The following is a 21,611-nucleotide window of genomic DNA, read 5'->3' on the forward strand; positions in this document are numbered from 1 at the left end:
GTCCTCTCTTTAAATCTATACAGCCTGTGACCAGTGGTTTCTAGTCCTGCCACCCCAGCACAGTGGTGCCATCTTGGAACCCAGGTGCCTTAACTTAGATTACTGTTGCTATGGTGAAACACCATGGCCAAAAACAGCTGGGAAGGAAAGGGTTTGTCCCACTCACTGCTCCATGTAACAGTTCATCATCAAAGCAGTGAGGGCAGGAGCTCAAGCAGGGCAGGGACCTGGAGGCAGGAGCTGATGCAGAGGCCATGTAGGGGTGCTGCTCACTGGCTTGTTCCTCATGGCTTGCTCAGCCTGCTTTCTTATAGTATTCAGGTCCACCAGCCCAGGGGTGGCCCCACCCACAGTGAGCTGTGCCCTCCTACACCAATTATCAACTCAGAAGATGCACCGCGGCCTTGCCTGCAGGCCAGTTTGGTAGCCTGGTTTCTCTTTTGATGTGACTTCCTCCAAAATGACTCTATTTTGTGTCAAGTTGACCTAAAACTAGTCAGCACAGAAGACTTGCATTTACTCCTGCAGGGCTTTCTGTAAGTGTCTGGCTGCCACTTGCCAAGACACTCTGGATGTTCGTAGCAGGTGGCTTTGTAAAGAACTGCAGGGGGACAATGGGCTACTGCTGCTTTTGGTGACCACTGGGCCTCTCTGGTAACCGGGCGACGCAGTTTAAGATAAGGTTCTCTATTAAGTGTGTGGATCCACGGGTAGAGCAGGAAAGTCCGAGGTGCACCAGCTAACTCGGCAGGCCTCCCCGCCACCCAGACCATGTGTATAAGTTTGTATTAATCTTTTTAATGCTATCATAGAAAATCACATTTATTTTAGAAATTATTGCTGGGCTGAAAATCCTAGCATAATATGAAATCATCCTACTATAAAGTGTAGCATAGACTCATGCCAATGTTAAGTGTGCAGTTAAGTGTGTTCACAGTGTCCCACAGCCGAGCTACAGAAGTTCCTCAGCCTGCAGGGCTGACCAGTCCTTCACCAGCCACTCTCCTCCCCTCCCCTCCCCTCCCGCTGACTCTGACAACTGACTACCCCATTCAGTTTATTTGTTTGTTTGTTTCTGTGAATTTAATTACTTTAAAGTCTATGAAGGTGGCCATATATATATATATATACATATATATATATATATAGAGTGTGTGTGTGTGTGTGTGTGTGTGTGTGTGTGTGTGTGTGAGACAGAGAAGGGGGAAACGGGAGGAGCAGACAGACAGAGAGAAAGAAAGAGAGAGAGAGAAAGAGGAGGAGGGGAGGAGACCAACTTATCTTACTTAGCATGGGGTTCCCCTGGGATGTGATTGCCTTCATTGTTAAGAACTGTTGGCCGGGCGGTGGTGGCGCACGCCTTTAATCCCAGCACTCGGGAGGCAGAGGCAGGCGGATCTCTGTGAGTTCGAGACCAGCCTGGTCTACAGGGCTAGTTCCAGGACAGGCTCCAAAGCCACAGAGAAACCCTGTCTCGAAAAAACCAAAAAAAATAAAAAATAAAAAAATAAAAAAATAAAAAAAAGAACTGCGTAATATTCCGTTTCAGTCATCAGGGATCGCCTGGGCTGCTTCTGCTCCTGGCTGCTGCAGAGGGCATGGGGATTCTTTGGAATGGATGCCCAGGAGTAGAGCGGCCTCATGCTCTCTTAACATCTCTTTTCCTTTCTTTTTCTTCTTCTTCTTTTTTTTTTTTTTTTTTTTTTTTTTTTTTTTTTTTTTTTTTTTTTTTTTTTTTTTTTTTTTTTTTTTTCTGATGGTAGTTACCCTAATGAGTCTAAAATCATGTCTTAGCAATCACTGCTGGGAAAACTGGTTATCTACTCACAAAAGAATGATGCTAACCTCTTATATTACATCCAGTTGAAAGAAACCAGCTGCCTTCACATGCTCACAGACCTTGACACCACACGCCTTATTACTGTAAAACCAGAAGAAACACAAGAGAAGCCTTCACGATGGCGTTGCCACATATGACGCCATAGCAAAAGTGATCCCAAAGAGTCACCTCCAGTGTGAACACTTCCGTCCAGCAGAAGCAGCAGAGAGCTGAGTGAAAAGGCAGGGTGCTTGTTAATCATCTACCAGATAAAAGGCAACCTGTAGAAGATAAATGCAGTTTTAAATCTTTTGCTGTATTTTTATTCCATGTGGGTGCATGTGTGTGCATGCCCCAGTGCACACGTGGAGGTCAGAGGAGAACTTGCAGGAATCTGTTCTCTCCTCCACCATGTGGGTCCTGGGATTGAACTCAGATGTTTCTGTGCTGCGCCCGTCTTGTCAGCCTGACAGTCTCCTTGATTGTGGAAGGCTGCCAAAGCTCACCAAATACTTTGCTTTAGTTGAGAAGCTATCCTCTGTCCAGGTCACTTAGTGTATGATGCTGTTTGATTTCATTCCATGACCCCTCCTTGAATTCTAGTGATGGATTCTGTCAGTGTTTTATTATAGTACTTCATTTTTCAGATGTGTTATTGAATTGGGTTTACACTGATTATTGTTCAATGTCCTTAAGTGTGCAGTCAGTAGTCACAGTCCTAAAGCTCACTGCCTTGCTGCTTGTGTGTTCATCTGTTAAGATTCCCATGTCCCTTTTAATTTAGCTACTTCCATCTTTATTTCTTGCTGTATTTTTTTTTTTTAGATTTTATGTGTTTGAGTGTTTTGCCTGCATATATGTGTGCCGTGTGTGTACAGTGCCTGTGGAGGCCAGAAGAGGGTGTCAGATCACCTAGAACTGGAGCTACAGTTGTGTGCTGAGAATGGAACACAGATGCTCTGTAAGAGCAACAAGTGCTCTTAACCAGTGAGCCATCTCTCCAGCCCTTTCTTGCTATTTTTTTTAAAGAAACTATGATTGCCCCTATTTTTCTTTTTATTTTTTTAAAAATTTTTATTTCTGTACACTACATAGTACATTTATGGTTTATTATATTTCTCTCTCCCCTTGGATTTTTTTGTAAAAGATTAGTTCCATAAGTTTGGGTAGACCTTTATTTTTAAATTTTTGCTTAGACTACTTCAAAGGTGATGGTGTGCTCGGCTGCCAGATGATGAAGTCACCTTTGTGTGACGTTAGCAGTCACTAAGGACCCTGACCCAGAGACCCTGACTGAGTAAAGATTGAAAAGGTTTTTTTCTGTCCCAATACCCTTATAGAGAAAATCGTAAGGGATCAGTTGGGCAGGAATGTTGGCCTGGTGTGCAGTGAGTACCCTACAACCTGGGCATGGCAGCACACTCCTAGGACCCAGTACTATAGCTGGCAGGTGGAGGCAGGAGGGTCAGAAGTTTATAGTCATTGTCTGCTGTGTGGAGTTCCAGGCCAGCCTGGATGTGTGAGACCTGCCTCAAAAGATCAGAACAAACAAAAGCAGAGCGGCTGTCACTGAGTTGGCTACCTGGGGTGAAGAGGACAGAGGAAAGAAGGAAGAAACGTTTGAGTTTTTTTTTTTTTTCTTTTTACTTTTTTGTTCATTTTTGAAAATAATTTTTGTTTTGTTTTGTTTTGTTTTTAGTGTCTCTGGCTTGGCTAGGAACACTTGTAACTGACCAATCCCTTCCACTTTGGATATTTGGGTCCAGTCCCCTCACCAAGCTTTTGAAGTGTATCCAGTCTGGTTTTGCTGGAAGCTTTCTCTGCTGCTGTCTTTGAGGTCAGGGACCAGAGGCTCAAGCGTATAGTGCTCCCCTGGTGCACACTGCAGGTGGTGGCAGGCCTGGCTCTGAGCTCAGGTTTGTCCAACCCTGAAGCTCCTTCCTAAACCACTGCTGACAGTACTTCTGAGGGCCCAGAGAGGTCTTCCAAGTCTGACAGGCAGACCTGAGGGGAGGGCCAGAAGAATCTTTGGTTAAGTGAAGGACCCACTCGCAACTAGCTGAGCCACCCACAGCTTTCTGCCACGGGTAGTGTGGATCCTGCCTAGTTAATGGGGAGTGTGGGAGAGAGAGGATTCAGGGACTGGAATTTTCCCTACCCTGAATAGGAACCCAGTGGCCCCAGGAAAAAGAACAAAGCCCTCTGCTGTGTAGTAGAGTTGGAGGGGTCGTGGGGGATGGGGAACGGATGGATGTAGGAGATGTCTGCAGTTTGAAGAAAGGTCCCTGGGACTTGCTAGAGGAATGGGGTGGAGTGAGGGGGGCACACTCAGATATAGGGGTCTGTGAGGCCTCTGGGGACATGACATTTTGAGAGTCACTCCGTGGGAGCTAGGGAATAAGCCACTAGATCCGGGGCAGCAGAGCCAGGGCTCTACTCTGGTTCTTAGGGAGCCTTTGTGGAGGGGGTGTGACTAGGGATGGGACTGTGGCTTTTGGGGCAGCCGTCTGCACAAAGGCACACAGCCCATCTCCTGAGCCAAGAACCCCTAATGTAACTTTGGAGAGTCCTTTCAGCCTCCCCGTGCTTGCTTTGTTACCCCAAAGGCGGGGGCCTGATCTCCCCTGAAGAGTGAGTAGGCTGGGCGGAGTCTCTGGGGTCACACAACCCCTTGGTATCTCCTGTGGTCTGGGAGGAAAGCACCTCATTGTTTTCAGAAGAATTCATCTGGGTGTGTGGCCATGTATGTTTTATAATTAGAATATGGGCCTCATGGTTTATACTGCAACCGGAGGGAACCGGTTCCTTGTTGAAGTTTCATGCAGCATTTTTAACTGGCAGCGTGATCTATGGTGGGACAGTCACCTCCTTCCTCTAAGCCTTGCTTGGTATCTGTCACATTTCAACCAAGCAGTTTTCCTGAATGTGTGTTTTTAGAGAATATATAAATCATCCTCATGCTGTTGTGATATGTAGAACACAGTAAACACACACACACACACACACACACACACACACACACACACACACACACACCACACCCTGGACTGGAAGACGGAACAGCCTAGGTAATATGGGGAATTTTGGTATTGTAGGAATATGAGCACAGGGGGGCTGTTGCCTTTCTCCGCCCACATAGCTGTGTTTATAATGAAGCTTGGCTTCCGGATAGATTGGTTTCCTTCAGTTTCAATCAGTTTATTTTGCTGTGTTTTGCTTTTATCCACGAATCCAGATCATTTGACTTTCCACTGGTACAGTGTGTACTCATCCTAACAGGCAGGGCACTTAGTTTGGAAACGCAGAACACTGAGTTAAATTTAAATTTTTAAATTAAAATTTATGGTGCAGACTTCACCATGGTGTTGTCCTGGCAGTGCCCTTGTCCCTCTTGTCTGACATGCAAGGAGACAGACTGGCAGCAGTTGTAAGCTGAAACCTGGTTGTACGCAGAGCAAGCCTGCTAGGGGTACTAACACTCAAAGTGGGGCGATTGTGTGTGTGTTTCCTTAAATGAAAGCATGACACATTTGCTTTAAATAGAATTGTATATCCTGTTTGTCTAGGCTAGTGAAACGCCGTGTTAGATGACCGTAAGATTGAAACCAGCTCTAAATACTGTTTCGTTGAACAACCAGATCCGTCTGTGCGCCTCCTGGTCACCTCGTCACACACTTGCACTGATTTGTATTGATGCGGTCAGCATGTTTCACAATGCGCTTGAGTCATTTCCCCAGGAGACCCGGGTTTGGTTACTCAGAGGGAAGGCATGCATTGACAACAAGTTCCTGGCCCTTTTCTATCACCCAGCTGTCAGGTCCTATGGAATCTAAAATAGAACTGTGCTGATGGTTCCAGGCCACACACTGTTTACCGGTCACTCCGGAGGTGGCCAGTCGCATGCACAGCAGCGCCCGGGCTGCTGTGTGGATGAAGCAGGATGTGGGGTGTCTTCCAATGGGGTCCCTGAAAGGGGACGACTTTTAAAGCCAGCGGCTCACAAGAGAGGAAGAAAGAGGAGGAGTTACATACCTGACTCGGGCAGCCCTGCCTTCAGTGCCTGGCAGCAAGGAGAAGAAGTTTTCAGCCTCATGAGTGTGGAGAAGGGGCCAGAAGATGAAGAAAATAAGTCTGGAGATTCAAGCTACATGCAACCCAGCATGTGAGGGGCCGAGGCCCTTGCGAGGAGTCTGCAGACGAGATTTGTAATTTAATGCAGGATCGGTCACGGTCTCACAACAGGAACCAGAAGCCTGGCTATGATGAACTGTTGGCTCTCTTGCGCTCCTAAGCACACAGTAGGTACCTTGTGGAACAGATCCGCACACAGGCTTCCCGTGTGCTTTTAAAGTGCTCTGTCTTACTAACGACGCCTCTGTGCTGATGGTTTTCCTTCTGGTTTGCCACCGTATCAACAGCAACTCACAAGAGCTTTGTTTTTCTGGGCTTAAACAGCACAAGCTAGAATGTTAGTAACTGGGCGGCAGAGCTGTTAACTGTGGGGCCAGAGCTGGGAGCGGCTCTTGATGAAGCCAGTCTTAGAACCACTCACTAGCATGGGACTTTAGTCACATTGAATTACTTTCTTCTTCTGTTTGTGAAAGCCTTCCTTTGGAGTTTGCGGGCTGTGCAGAGCTGTTTTCTGCCCAGCAAGTTTCCTTGGGGATCCGGGTTGTTTTAAGTCTAAGGATAAACTAATCAGTTTAGAGCAGGTATTTGTGTGGTGAGCATGACCTAATCCTCCGGGCATTTGACAGCCCAGTGTCTCTTCCTCTAAATCCACTGCTGCTCACCTAACCTGGAGCTAGGCTGCTTTGCTCTGAAATGAGAGGGAGGGGGCACCTAAGCTGTAGTTCAAGTTTTGAGTCAGAGGGTAGACTTTATTCCCATGTTGACAGTTTGAATTTTTGAAGTTAGAAGTACATCATTTTTGAAGTCTTTAGGTGCCGAAACCAGGGTCTGTTAAAATAAAGTGAGTTAAAGGAAGTGAATTAGAAATTAAACTTTTACATCTGTCTTCACATTCAATTTCATTTTCTCTTTCAAGTATTTCTTGAGTCAACTGGTAGGATTTGCTATAGAAATTTAGGAAGTTGATTTTTTTTCTGGTTAAACGTTTAGTGGGTTTTGTGGGCTGAGTATTGGTTGACTTTGCCAATTATGTGACAATGCTTTGATCTTGTGGTGTTACAGAAACAGCACTGAGTATGGATTTAGCAGTGAATTCATGTAATATTTATTGCATTTTTAAAAACTTTTGTTGTTTTTTGTTTGTTTGTTTGTTTGTTTTTGAGATAGGATTTCTCTATAGCTTTGGAGCCTGTCTTGAAACTAACTCTTGTAGACCAGTCTGGCCTCGAACTCACAGCGATCTTCTTGTCTCTGCCCCCTGAGTGCTGGAATTGAAGGCGTGCGCCACCACCTTCCGGCTTTTAAAACCTTTGTGTGTGTATGCATGAGAGTGTGCACACGCATAGCTCATGTGCAGAAGGCAGAGGACAACTTGGGGATGTCAGTCTTCTCCCTCTACCGTGTGGACGTGGGAAACAAACTCAGGTCGTCAGACTTGGTGGCAAGCACCTTCTGAGTCATCTCTCCACCCTCAATGTGATATTTTAAAAGGTTAAATCTTATGTGCTTAAAAACATCTATCTTATCACCCAATATTAACTCTTTCTTGGTCTCCTTTTTAAATGTTATACCATATTCACACTTTTAGATGTTCACATATATGTAAGCATATATGTTTATATTTTCTTTCTAAAAATAATTTTACTTTATGTACATTGGTGTTTTGCCTACATGTATGTTTGTGTGAGTGTCAGATCCTCTGGAACTGGACAGTTGTGAGCTGCCATGTGGGTGCTGGGAATTGAACCTGGATCCTCTGGAATAGCAGCCAGTGCTCTTAACCACTGACTCGTTTCTCTAGCCCCAGATGTTTATATTCTCATTCCATGTTTTGGCACATCTGTGTACTGAGAAGAGATCTAAGATTTGCCTCACGGTGTGCTCTCTGATCAAAGCTGACATAACCTTGTTATTGAAATATGAATTGTGTGCTACTTCCTCCTGGATTTGAAATTACCTTCATCTTCCTTTTAAGTATATATGCGCTGAGATTTTGCAAAAGTACAAAACCTGCTGGCAGTGGTGGTGCAAGCCTTGGGAGACTGAGGCAGGAGAATGGGCCCCAGTTTGAGGCCAGCGTGGGTGCTATAGGGAGCACCTGTCTCTCTAAAACAAGAACAACAAAAGGTAGTGCTTTAGAGTCTTTTTTTCTTTAGTTTTTTATCCTGTATAAAAGTTTCTTTTTATCCTAACGTGTATGTTTTTATTTCTTATTCTGTTCAATATTGTTTGTATTCTAACAATACAGTATTGTTTGTTTTCTAACAATGCCTTTGAAATAGGAGGCATTCTATAGTGTCTTACAGTACACATGGCATTCCACTGCACCTAAGGGTGCTGGGAAATAGTTACCAGAGACAGCTGTGAAAGGATGAGCCCTAAGGGAACAGGGAACAGTCAGAGCAAGACCCCGCTACAACATGCAAGTCATTTGATGCTGGCAGCATGACTCCTTTCTTCTGTTAAAAGCATCTCATAATTGTAGCTCTCTGGTCTTGGGGTGTTGTGCCTGACTTGGGGCGGGTGGTCAGTAATTATTAATTTCTCTTCTTTGCCCCAGAGATAGCTAACAGGATATTGGACATGCAAAACAGACATTTTCTTATAAGTTTAAGGTAAATAGACATCTCAGTGAGTCACATATTTGGAAAGGCTTTGTATGCCTTTAATCCCAGCACCCAGGAAGCAGAAACAGGTGAGTTCAAGGCCAGCCTGGTCTATATAGCAAGTTCTAGGCCAACCAGGGATACATAGAGAAACCCTGTCTCCAATAAGTTAGTAAGTAAGTAAATAAATGGTCTTCTACTCTGGTGAAACACAGCAGAGAGAAAGAAATTTGGGGTACAGCTGGAAATGGAATGACGCACTGTGTAGGGCTCCTCCCCTTTCCCTTTCCTTCTCTGAGAGAACCGACTAAGGCGATGTGACTAGCATGCTCCTTTATCCTTTTCGTTTGTTTGTTTTGTAGCAATCAGCAGAGTGGAATAAATATGATGACCGATTGATGAAGGCTGCTGAAAGGGGGGATGTGGAGAAAGTGTCCTCCATCCTTGCCAAAAAGGGCGTCCATCCAGGCAAGCTAGATGTGGAAGGCAGATCAGCGTGAGTATTGCCCTGTCCCTGGGGCCTGGGTAGAGCCTTGGGATCCAAATGCTCCTGTGAACTGTGGCTATTCCCGTTGTGATTTTACGAGCCAGAATCAGAACTGTCTACTGTGAACTAGTTCTGATTGTCCTCCATTTAATACCTCCCAGTGTCCAGCTGCTGAGGTGATGTACAGCCTCTGCTCTTTGGGGTTTTTCACGACAGACTTTTCTTCAGTCCTTGTATTCGATCTTTGAAGCAGCCATGTAGAAGAAGCAGTTTGATGTCTGCAGAACGTCTCTAGCTTGTTCTGACCTCAGGAGTCCCTGAGCTGAAGGAGGGCTCCAGCGTTCTCCTTCTGTATTCCTTTGCCGTATTCTGTAAAGGACACCATCCTTTCCTCCAAGCCCCAATCTGAGCTTTTAATTTAGATCATTAGTTTCGACAAGACCAGGCAGAAAAGCAAGGATCTTTGGAATACCTAGCGTGCCTCAGATAGGCATGGTTAGGGAGCCCCCCACTTCCTTTTTGGGTGAACTGACTCCCAGCTTGCTGTGTGCCTCTAAGCCAGAGGTCTCTCCCCCTCCTGTCCCAGATCTGCACCATTTTCCTCTGGAGGAACAGAAGCAGCTGGGTTAAAGGGCAGATCCTGACTCTGGTAAGGCTCTAATTACAGCCTCTGCAGCCTTAGCTGGGAGCCCTTCCAGCACCACGGGTGAAAAGTCCCATTTCCTAAAAGCCCTGTCTCAGCCTTGCAGGGTTTTTTTTCCTTTCGAAAACTTATAGTTGGAAGCCGATGTTAAATATAGAAATGAATATTAGGAAGTTAGTCATTATTGTTTGATGTCGATTATGACTTTGGAATGTATATTTCAGTAAAGCAAAGTGTGATTACACATTCAGAAGGTTTTAACAGCAATAAAGCTGGGAACCTATTGGCTTCACTGTCAGTTTTATCCAGCAGCCTTCTGGTTTGTTTGTTTGTTTTCACCGAAACAGGATCTCTCTGTGTAGCCTTAGCTGACTTCACCAAGATGTAGACTAGGCTGGCCTTGAACTCATGGAGATCTGCCTGCCTCGGCCTCCTGAGTGCATTCTTATTTACAGGAAATAAGTTATTGTTATTATTTTTATTTTTTTCTATTTTGTTTTAATTCCATGCAATTTGATGTGGCTCATGATACAGATGGTAAAATGTAATCTCTACAAGTGAGTGTCTTTCTAGTTTCTTTCCCCAGTGCTAAGATGTTGAGCAGTGAAGTCCTTAGTGCGACTGTTTCCTTCCAGGGTTTGGAATGGTTGCTAGAATATCTCCTGGGCTCTCTTGTCAGAGCTCAGTCCTGAGATTATCCTAACTGGCCGAGCCATACAGAATTGGGGTCAGGGGTGAACACTTGTGTCCTGTTAGTCTTCCAGGAAGGTCTTTGTAGGAAGGAGTCTTCTCCCTGGTGCTCACATGGCAAATGCTTTCCTTTTTATTAATATGTACGAACTATATATTCTTTTTTAATGAAAGCATTCTATATTTATTTAGTGTGTTACAGATGTACGTTCTATATTATCTCTAGTAGCAAAACAATTTTAATTTTAAATTTTAAAGGATAATTTTATTTTGAAAACACTCTGTTTTTATTTTTACTTTTGAAAATATGTGTGTGTGTATGTGTGTGTGTGTGTATGCACGCACACACGCACGTGTATGCCCCAGTGTATGTATGTGCACCACAGGAATGCAGGAGCCCACAGAAGTAGAAAAATGGGTTGTAATCCTTGGAATTGGAGGTGCAGATAGCTGTGAGCCACCGTGTGTGCTGGGAAGTGGGCAGGGTCTTCTACAAGAGCAGCCAGTATAATTAACTACAAAGTGATTGCTTTAGTCCCAAGGTTTTGAAATTCTACTAAGGAGAAAAAAGCAACAAGTATTTGAATTCGTTGTGGCTCCAGAAAGGAACTGGGGATGGCTGTGGTAGTAGAAACCAAGCTCAGTGGGCAAGAATATCCATGTCACTGGGGAGTGGGGGTGCATGCTTTCATCTTGGCACTTGGGAGGTAGGAGGATCTCTGTGAGTTTGAGGCCAGCCTGGTCTACAGAGAGTTCTAGGACAGCCAGAGCTGTTTCATAGAGAAAACCTGTCTCAAAACAAAACAAAACAAAACAAAAACAAGAAACAACAACAAAAATAGATATCCATGCTGGGCAGCATAAAACCTCCTGTAACTCCAGCTCCCCGGGATCCAGCACCCTCGTCTGGCCTCCAGATACCTTCAAGCACATGAACACACACACATACAGACACACACAGACATATATACAGATACACACAGGCATACACATGCTAACACACACAGACGCCCGTACGGGGACACACACACACATGGACGGATACACACACTACATATATTTAAAAAGAATAGGTTCTTGCTGGGTGGGGATTGTGCACACCTTTAATCCAAGCCCTTGGGAGGCAGAGACAGGCGGATCTCTGTGAGTTTGAGGCCAGCCCGGTCTACAAGAGCTAGTTCCAGGACAGGCTCCAAAGCTACAGAGAAACCTTGTCTCCAAAAACAAAAACAAAAAGAAAAAAAGGGGAGAAGGAGGATGAGGAGGAAAAGGAGAAGGAGGAGGAGGAGGAGGAGGAGGAGGAGGAGGAGGAGGAGGAGGAGGAGGAGGTTCTCTTAGTAGCAAAGGAGTATTTATTTCTGTAAAGTGCTTCCTCATGCTTCATGTACAGGTCTGTGCATATGTTTCTATGATTGACATGTCCTCTTCCTGAAGTACACCTGCTATTTATAGCTTGGGGCAGCGTAGGCAATGCCTCCTGCCCTCTCACGCACTGTCTGTGTCAACTGTTTTGAAGACCACAGTCTTCCAAAGTGTGGAGCTGAGGATGAAAAATGACCCTCAAACTGGCATTTCCTAAGACATAACCTTAGGAGGCTAAGGACCTTAGTGAGAAGGAGGCGCTACCGCCTCCAAAAGGCCATACGGTGTGTTTCGGAGTCCAGTGGATTTCTTCCGGGTCTCAAGGAGATTGAATGATGCCCATGGTCCAAGTGCATTTGTCCTATTAAAATGGAGAAGGAATTTGTCTCGTGACACCTCTCCTCTGTCTGATTTAAGCCGAAGGTAGCCCTGCTGCCCTGAGGAAGGCTTGCTCTCTAGTTTGCGTCTCACCTGTCAATAGTACTAGAGTCACACGGCAGGGACGTGATGTCTGGAAGGGAATTTGCAAGCTGCTCTGGATTTTGTCTCTCGGCATTTTACTTAGCAGACATTTGAGAGTGTGACTTCTGACACGGGTGTCTAGGGATATAACAGAAAGTAAAACATGGTCACCTTTGCGTTGACTGGGTTTGCAGTTGAGTGAGCAGAGAACCGCAGACTGCAGAGGGAATCAATACTGGACTTACATGGGCTAAAAACGTTAATCTACAGAGAGTAGTGAAGACAGTGCTTGAACTGGCATTTTGGAGCCCATTCTTGTTGGAGGGATACCTTGCTCAGCCTAGATACAGCTGGGGGGAGGGAGAGCGGTGAGGGGGAGAGGGTGTCAGTCCTGCCTCAAAGTGATATAGCTTGTCTTTTTAACAAAAGGTTTTATTTGATGTGTATGCATGTATGTTACACACATGCAAATGGGAGCCTGTGTGGCCAAACGGAGGAATGCCTACAAGTACGCCTAACCGCTGAGCCCTCTAGCCTGAGGTTAGCATCTTAACAGGCTTGACTTACTTTGTTAGGGGGCTTGGTCAATGAGGCCTGCTTGTGAGAAACTTCAGACATGGGCGGAATTCTGTGTTTCTGTTAGTCACTGTCAGAAGGAGAAAGCATTGGTTAGGCTGTTAACTCTGAAGAGAGAGAACCTTTGATCTGCTTTGCTCTTAACCCTTTTCTGTACCTTTATTTTTTGTGTGGTTCTAATATATTTTAAATCAAACAAAATAATCTCATAGATAAACAAAAAATGTTTTAGTATGGGTTCTGGGAAAATAACTTAGAGAATGAATGCTTGCCACCCAAACACGAAGACCAGAGCTCTCATCCCTGAACTCGTGGAAATGCTGGGTGCATGTGGCTGTCTGCCTATCATTACCTGAGCTCTGGCTAAGAAAGTGGAGACAGGCGGTCTCTGGGCAGGCAGGCTGCTCAGACCAGCCTTCTCAGGAAATCCTGGACTCAGATGGGAGACCCTGCCTCTGTAAGGCAGAGCCTGATCGAGGAAGACTCCTAAAGTCAGCCTTGGGCTTCTGTGTGCCGTGTGTACATGCACATGTGCATACACAGACACACATGCATATGCATGTGCATGCATGCATCAGTCATACAAACATGCCAAAAACAGGCAAAAGGAAAAATTCAAGTGTGCTTTATTCAATTTCAAGCACCAGGGTCTTGATAGAATAATAAATTACAGGGCTAATGATATTATATAATAACATTTTAAACAGCTCTTATTAAAGCTGTTGGATATTAAAATATTTCATGCCTAGGAGGTATTTCTGGAATGCCTTGGCTTGTTTTTATGAATCAGATTTTTAAGCATTTCAGATTTGGGAACCAAAAAACGTTGTATCTCTAAAGGCAATCTCACAAAGCAAAGCCTTTGTAACAACTGTGCGTGCATGTGTGTATGCACGTGTGTGTATGTACATGTATATGTTGTGTGTGTTAAATAAAGGATGATGTTGGTAGAACATTTTTTTTAATGTGCATGGGTATTTTGCCTGCATGTGTGTCTGTGCACCTGATGCATGCCTGGTTCCCAAGGAGGCCAGAAGAGGGTGTTGGGTCCCCTGGGACTGTAGTTGCAGATGGTTGTGAGCTACTGTATGGATGCTAGGAATTAAACCCAGGTCCTCTGGAAGAGCAGCCAGTGCCCTTAACCACTGAGCCATCTCTAGCACCATGAACTGTTGCCTTTGTTAGTTTGCATGGCATAACAGATGTTCTCTCCCATTTAGCTTCCATGTTGTGGCATCCAAAGGGAACCTAGAGTGTCTGAATGCCATCCTCACCCATGGAATTGATGTTGCAACCAGCGACAGTGCAGGTATGCTTTCTCCAGGAAGAGGCTGGGGCGTTGCCCATCATTGACCCCTTCTTCTACTTCTTCCTTCCTCCCTCTCTTCCCCTTCCCTCTGCCTTCCCTCCTCCCTCTTCCCTTCCCTCCTCTCCTCCTTCCATCTGTCCCTCCCTCCCTTCTTTCCTTCCTCCCTCTCTTTCCCTTACTTTCTCCTGCCTTCCTCCTCCCTCACTTACTTTTCTTTCTTGTTAAAGACTGAACCAGGCTTTCATATGCTGGCTGTGCACTCTACCACCCAAAGTTATACCCCCAGCTATTCCTCACCTTTTAAACCAGACCTAACTGTAGCTGAAGATGTGAAATCCTGAAGTTTCTGTTTACTTATTTGCTTACTATTTAGTTTTTAGATTAATTTTACATGTATGTAGTGTGTACCTGGCTGTATGTATGTGCACCATGTGAGTGCAGTGTTGGTAGAGGCCAGAAGTGGGTGTAAGATCCCCATGGAGCTGGCTGTGAGCTGCCTGATGTGGGTGCTGGGAACCGAACCCTTGTCCTCTGCAAGAGCAGCATGGGTGGCATCTCTTCAGGTCCGAGTTTCTGAACTGAGGAATGTTTATTTGTGAGTGTCACCGTGGGAGAGGTCAGGAACCTGCCATCCAGTGCTCATCCTAAAATGCCCAAGTTTAGAGACGTCCCGGGGCTGTTTCATGTATGTTCCTAGCCTGTGCATGCCCTCTCTGGTGGGGTCGTTTGACACTCGTTTGGATGTCTTCTGTGCTGGAGAAACAGCAGCCTCGGCAGTGTAGGTAACAGTAATGACAGCTGCTGTCCCTGGAACATCTGGATGGCCGCTCTGCATTCGCTGAGTGCTCCACACGTCACCCAGGTTAATCCATCTTGTCCTCAGCCAGTGAGGGTGGCAGCCATTGAGCTGTCGGGAACTTGTCCCTGGCCCCATAATAGGCAGTGTCCATAGGGAGCCTGTCCTGGCTTTGCCTGGCAGTATCACAAGGGCTGTTTATAGACAGTTGGAATCTATTTTTTAACTTGCCTCTTGTTTACCTCTGTCTTTAAATCTCGCTGCTGAGTTTGCACATTTAAGGTAAACATGCAGGTATTTGAACACAGCTGTTGGGTTTCCTTCAACGAGTTTATTAGATTTTGATTAGTTAGGGTAACCGTTTTTTCTGGGACTTGCTTTTATATTTTTATTTATTGTTTTTGTGGGTGAGTTTGTGTTAGTTAGCACTCACATGCCCCAACACAAATGCAAAGGTCAGAGGTCAAAAGCAGGAGTTGATTCTCTCCTACCATGTGGATCCTGAGGATGGAACTCAGGCCATCGGGCCGGGTGGCAAGTGCGTCTACCCACCGAGCCCCCTTGCCAGCCCTCGGAGCTACGTCTGCTGCTTGTGAACTGACATCTGAAGCAGTCACATCCGAGGGACTAGAGGATGTGTGGGCGCAGTTGGCTGTGCTCATCAGGGCCAGCTCACAGACCAAGGCTCTCTGTGCTTTGTGCTAAAATCCGGCTGATGAGCCCCGGGAAAATGTAGGGCTTTCCTAAGCTCACATAAAACCGTATGCAGATTGAAAGCCTATGTATTTGTCAGTCCAGGACAATCAGAATGCAGTTTCTTTTCTAGCCACTGTGATTGGAAAATCAGGCTGCATATTGAGGTATTGTGATATTGGGAAAAAAAAAAAAAACAACGGAAAAGCATTACAGATAGGATATTGGCATAGCCTAGTCAAACCCTAAACCTTTCACCAGCTAAGTGAGACGTATGTGTGTGGAAATACAGTTAGGAGGGGCAGCAAGATAGCTCAGTGGACAAAGGGGCTTGCCACAAAGCTTGGTGACCTGAGTCTGATCCCCACATGGACCGACATGGTGGAAGGAGAGAAGTTGTCCTCTGACACCCCCACACTTGCTTTGGGACATGGGTACCTCCACTCACAGAGAGAGAGAGAGAGAGGAGAAAGTACCCAGTGTTCTTTGCAGTGTCATCCTCTTTGGAACTCCGAGTCAGTCTCTCACACTGAAGACCTCCTCACCAGCCTCTCAGACGGAAGATCTGCCCCCCAGCCTCCCACCCTAAGGCCTCCCCTGCAGCCTCTCTCCCCTCCCCAGCCTATTTGGCATTTCCTTTACAAGCGCACTTTGGGACCTGCAAGATTGTAAAGCCCTTGTTCTAAGTCTCTGTCCTGATTCCGAGTCACCAGACCCTCAGGAAGAAACAACCGACTCCCTCAAGTTGCCCACACTCTCAGCATGGCACACGCACGCCTCTCGTCGACTAAATATAAATAGGCTTAATAACATTTTAATCTTCAATTTTAATTTTAATGTACATTTAGAGTCATTATATTTGAACTAGCTGTCTGGTTTTCAGAGACACAGTCTCAACACTGAGGTTTAGCTGTCGAAGCTGACAATTGAGAGAAAACCGTCCTGGGAATCAGTTTCTTAACATTCTCTGTCCTCACACTAGCTAGTCAGAAATGTTAGGTGACATCTAGGAATTTCTTTTCCTTTCTATAGCCTTACTTTTAAAAATATTGATTTATTTCTATCTTATGTGGATTGACATTTTGCCTGCTTGTGTGACTGTGCACCATGTGCATGCAATACACAGAAAGGCCAGAAAGGGGCGTCAGATTCCTCTGGGACTGTAGTGACAGATGGTTGGAGTCACTGTGTGGGTCCTGGGAACTGAACACAGGTCCTCTGCAAGAGCAGCCAATGCTCTTAACCACTGAAACATCTTCTCTCTCTCTCTCTCTCTCTCTCTCTCTCTCTCTCTCTCTCTCTCTCTCTCTCTCATATATATATACATACACACATGTATATATGTATATCTATATATACATATGTAAATATGTATCTACACACACACACACACACACTCACACCCCTTCCCTGTGCTACTGTGTCTCAGGCACTGCTCAGTGCTGGAGGTTGAGCGGCACATGAGGACACATTCCTACCCTTTAGGAACGTGCAGGATTCCTTTTCCTTGCCGCCCTCAGAGTTGTGTGTGCCTGCACCGTAGTACTAAAATGTCTGTCATCTTAGGACCAGAAAGGCTGTTTACAAATCGAATATTGGGCAGAAAAATGCTGTATTTCTATTAAAGTTCCTGTCTGAAGAACCTAATCCTTCACAGAGACTTGAAACGTTTGCTTTTGCTTGTAGGGAGGAATGCTCTGCACCTGGCGGCTAAGTATGGACACGCGCTGTGCCTGCAAAAACTTCTCCAGGTAGATGTGCGGAAACACTTCAGTGGGGGACTCTGAAGCTTGAGTGTGCTCTTGGTGTCTTCAGAGTGTGAGATCCGAGGGGCAGGCTCACTGCTCGCTTGGCTGGCAGTTTTCCCGTCCTCTGTGGAGGAGTGTGGGCAATAAAGGGACAACAATGCGAGGGAAGTGCATCGCATAACTCAGGGTATTAAAAATAAACAACAAAGGCCTGACCTTCCTGTTGATGTGAGCTGGAGACCAGCCTTTTCTGTTGCCTAGAACGGGGCATGAGATAGTGTATAGCATAGGGTTTGTGTGTTCCTATGTCTCCACACAGACGACTACATGACATGACATTAATGTCATGAGTGTTTCTTGGGCAACCACAGGATTGTGCTAGCTACTTGGCTGAATGAAGGTTTTGGCCAAAGTGTCCAGCCCTGTGTTGACACTTAGAACTGATTAGTTCTCCCGATTCAGTAGTTCATGTTAACTCTTGCTGGAAGGAACAATGACATATTTTCAATACTCCATGCTATTGTAATGGGCATATGTTTCCTGTTTAGTGAAACGCTGTCTAGCTCACAGTTATGTGGCATTATTTTATTTGTTGCATGTCAAAATATTTAGTAGATTGTCTGATTGCCTTTATTTTCTTTGATAAGTGGAATATTTTAAGATGAAATAACAGCTGTTCATTCAAGTGTGGCTCTTGAGTTTTAAGACCATCCCCCCCACCCATCATCACATTACTCTGTTCCAACAGTACAACTGTCCCACTGAGCATGTGGACCTACAGGGAAGAACTGCCCTTCACGATGCAGGTGAGCAGAGGTCCCGGGCACAGTGGTTCCGGGAAACACGGGATCCTGGAAGGCAATTTCAAGGGTTCATCATGAATTTCTTTGGATAATTTGTGGAGAAAAAGTATTGAAGAATTTGTATGCTTAAAATGGAAATGTATGAGCTGGTTGGTGGTGGCTCATGCCTTTAATCACAGCACCCAGGAGGCAGAGGCAGGCAGGGCTCTGAGTTTGAGGCCAGCCTGATCTACAGAAAGAGTTCCAAGACAACCAGGACTGTTATATAGAGAAACTCTGTCTCAAAAAACAGAACAAAATTGAAATTTATAAATTGCATCTGTAGAAGAGGCTTCTACATTACAAATTGCATCTTCATCCAGAGGCTGGTGAGATGGCTCAGAGGACCTGAGTTCGATTCCCAGCACTCATGCTGGGTAGCTTACAAATCCCTATAACAATAGTTCCCAGGGAACAGGATGTCTTCTGGCCTTTGCAGGCCATGCATGTGCACGGCATTCCTGCCCCCACATACACATGCAATTAAAAGTAAAGTAAGAATAGAAGGTTCATTCAGCCAATATTTACAGACTTGGTAGATAGGAAATATCTGAAGGCAAATAATAGAGATGTGTATTAGCCAGGAATGTTGAGTACTGTGTGTGCATGGCGGGGAGAGAATTTGGGAGAAGTGGGAAAGGCCTTTTCTGTAAACCCCCTTCTTATTTGCAGCGGGAAGCCCGGACCTGTGCAGGCAGTTATAATTAGCCGTAGCAGGTTGATCTCTGAATTTACAGGGGAGCCGTTGTTTATTTGGGGGTTTGGCACTAGATTTCATATCTATGCATGTAAAATATTATTTACTAGAAACCTAATATTTCAAGAATTATTCAGTATCTAAGTTGTGTGCATTGTTATTTTGGCGTCATTAAAGTTAGAGTTGGAAGTTAAATAACTTTTCATATAGAGAAATTTTTGTATAGGATAAGTAGACCTGTATTAAACTTTTAATTTCCTTCAGCTTTAAAAAAGATTATTTTATATTTTGTGTGTGTGTGTGTGTAGGTGAATGCCACATGTGTGCAGGTGCCCAGGGAGGCCATAAGAGGCCTCACACCCCCTGGGAATAGCAACAATTTTTGGTACTTTTATGGCATTCAGTTTCTCATTCATCACCTTTTCCTCTCTTATTTGTTTACAGAATGGTATAGTTTGCAATGCCAATAAATAATTTAGCTATTATACAGAGATTCTCTTTGATCAGTTTTAAGATAGAAAATGGATGTCTGCCATGCTTAGCTGAGAGTGGATGATGTGGACCTTGGTAGCTTGAAGTAAAGAGTTTAGGTTGTCTCCCATGAACCCAGAAAAGCCCGGATGTCACCAGATGCTCACCGTTTGTCTTTGTCCCTTTGTTTCTCAAAGCCATGGCAGATTGTCCTTCTAGCATCCAGCTGCTCTGCGACCATGGGGCCTCCGTGAATGCCAAAGACATAGTAAGTTGGTTGGTTTGTTCGCATCTCAGCCCGTATGTTGTATCACTGACATTCTGGAAGACTTGTTGCTTTACCGTTGGTTGTTTCCCTCGTTGTTAGGATGGACGGACACCACTCGTTCTGGCGACACAGATGTGTAGGCCAACAATTTGTCAATTGCTGATAGACAGAGGGGCAGACATCAATTCAAGAGACAAGCAAAACAGGTAATTCTTTTATGATGGCTCCTGTAGCAACTGGAGGTCCATGACACTGTTGCTATAACCTGGTCTGCCCACCCCACTTTCTGTCCTTGGGTGAATGCTGAGGAAAAGCAGCAACGAGGGCCCATATTTAGGTCAGAAAAGTAGGAAAAGAGGAGTCCTACCCTGGCTATTTAAAACTTTCTAAAGGTTGTTAAGGTAATAGGTACAAATAAAGACATTAAAAAATATCTACAGTGTTTCTTTACATGAGAGATTATCTTGAGATGAAAGCAGTTCTTGGTAACCCTGGATTTGACATTGGCCGGTTTGGGTTTTTCTCGGGGGTTTCTCCTTTGCAGGCTCACGGTGTTGTCTTCAGGTCCGAGTTCATTTTGTGCCTTAAATTCTTGTTCTGGCTTCCTTTCTGTTGCTATGATAGAGCTCTCTGAGCCCCTTAGGGGAGGAGGGATGGCTTTATTTTAATTTACAGGACACAATCTGTCATTGAGGAAATCCAAGCCAGGAACTCAAGCAGTAACTTGAAGCAGAGACCATGGGGGACCTTTGTTTGCCGGCTGACTTGCAGGCGTGTGCTCAGCTAGTTTTCATATACAGGCCAAACTACCTGCCTAGGGATGGTGCTGCCCACAGTGGGCTGGACCCTTGACTAATAATCAAGAAAATCTGCCACAGAGATGCCTACAGGTCAGTCTGGTCTCAGTAATTCCTCAATTTAGTCTTCTCTTCTCAAATTACTGTAGGCTGGCTCAGTTGTCAATCAAAGCTAACCAGGACTGAGTCCTTCATTGATACTGCCATATCTGATGCTATTTCAGTTGATATGGTCTAGTCATTTCTATTCAGAATTGTCTCCTTTCTTGATCAATTATGTCACAATGCTTGCTTACACTAGAATTTTGATAATTTTGGTCACTAAGTCTCTGTTGACAAATAACTGGAAAATACTCCCTCAACTAGTTTATTTATTATAATAGTTTATAACCAAAATTTCTGAGGTTTTATAATTACTTACAAATGCCTGTTTACTTAATTTTTTTCTTCTAAACATGTTGTTTGTAACTCATTGGAAGTAGATGGGTATAATAAAATTGTATTTAGGTGTCAAAGTTTTTACCTTGAATTTTTATTATTCAGATATTTCTTTTAGATATTGCCTAAAATTCTCCTGTTGTAGACTCCTTACACATGGTACTGCGGTCCCCAAGGGCATCTTCATACAAGCATATGTTGTATATTGGTCACATTCTGCCATGGCTCCCTGCCCTCCCCCCATCATGAGTCCCCTTTATTTTCACATATTTCAAAGAAGGACATTCTTAAGTCACCAGTATGATCGAGAAAGTGACATTTCTGCAGATACTACACTCTGATTCCAAGAATGACTAAGGAGATTGGTTTTAAAGTTAAATTTAGGATTCCAGCAGGGCGACCACACTGACCTCATTATAATGCTGGTATTTTTATCCATCTTATATTTCTCAAAGCACTTTGTTTGTGTTGTAAATTCACCCCAAAGTGAGGCAAGGTCCTGGGTGTTTATATAGGATTGGTAGTGGAATACAGTTTTGACACTATTTAACTTTTTTTCTTTTTTTTATATTTAGCATATTTTTTTAATCTAAGAAAACCATTAATCTCTTATGTATAGACATTTATAATAGCAACCATGGAGGGGTGTGGCTATAGAAGGGAGCTTGCGTAGAAAAACAAGGCAAGGATATCCAGTATTCACAATTGGGGCAGAAGTCAGATATAGGATAAGTTATGTTAGTGGAGATGGGGTAAGTCATTGTGGGAGAGATACA

General features: G+C 44.6%; 1 protein-coding gene across 2 annotated transcripts in view; it reads left to right on the top strand.

The window, feature by feature from the left end:
* Uaca (uveal autoantigen with coiled-coil domains and ankyrin repeats) overlaps window positions 1-21,611 on the top strand; it is an 89,859-nt gene that overhangs the window by 41,392 nt on the left and 26,856 nt on the right. The window contains exons 1-7 of one of the 2 annotated variants that reach the window (XM_050151947.1): window positions 5,663-6,117; window positions 8,919-9,052; window positions 13,997-14,085; window positions 17,261-17,325; window positions 18,071-18,128; window positions 19,530-19,600; window positions 19,700-19,806. In XM_050151947.1, coding sequence (XP_050007904.1) covers window positions 6,079-6,117; window positions 8,919-9,052; window positions 13,997-14,085; window positions 17,261-17,325; window positions 18,071-18,128; window positions 19,530-19,600; window positions 19,700-19,806 — 563 coding nt within the window. In that variant the 5' untranslated portion in view covers window positions 5,663-6,078. Of the gene's footprint in view, window positions 1-5,662; window positions 6,118-8,918; window positions 9,053-13,996; window positions 14,086-17,260; window positions 17,326-18,070; window positions 18,129-19,529; window positions 19,601-19,699; window positions 19,807-21,611 lie in introns of those variants that run through there. The other variant, XM_050151946.1, reaches the window with a different exon arrangement.

Source organism: Alexandromys fortis, unplaced genomic scaffold, assembly GCF_014885135.2.
Source record: "Alexandromys fortis isolate MF-2015 unplaced genomic scaffold, M_Fortis_MF-2015_v1.1 scaffold_70, whole genome shotgun sequence".
Lineage (NCBI taxonomy): Eukaryota > Metazoa > Chordata > Mammalia > Rodentia > Cricetidae > Alexandromys > Alexandromys fortis.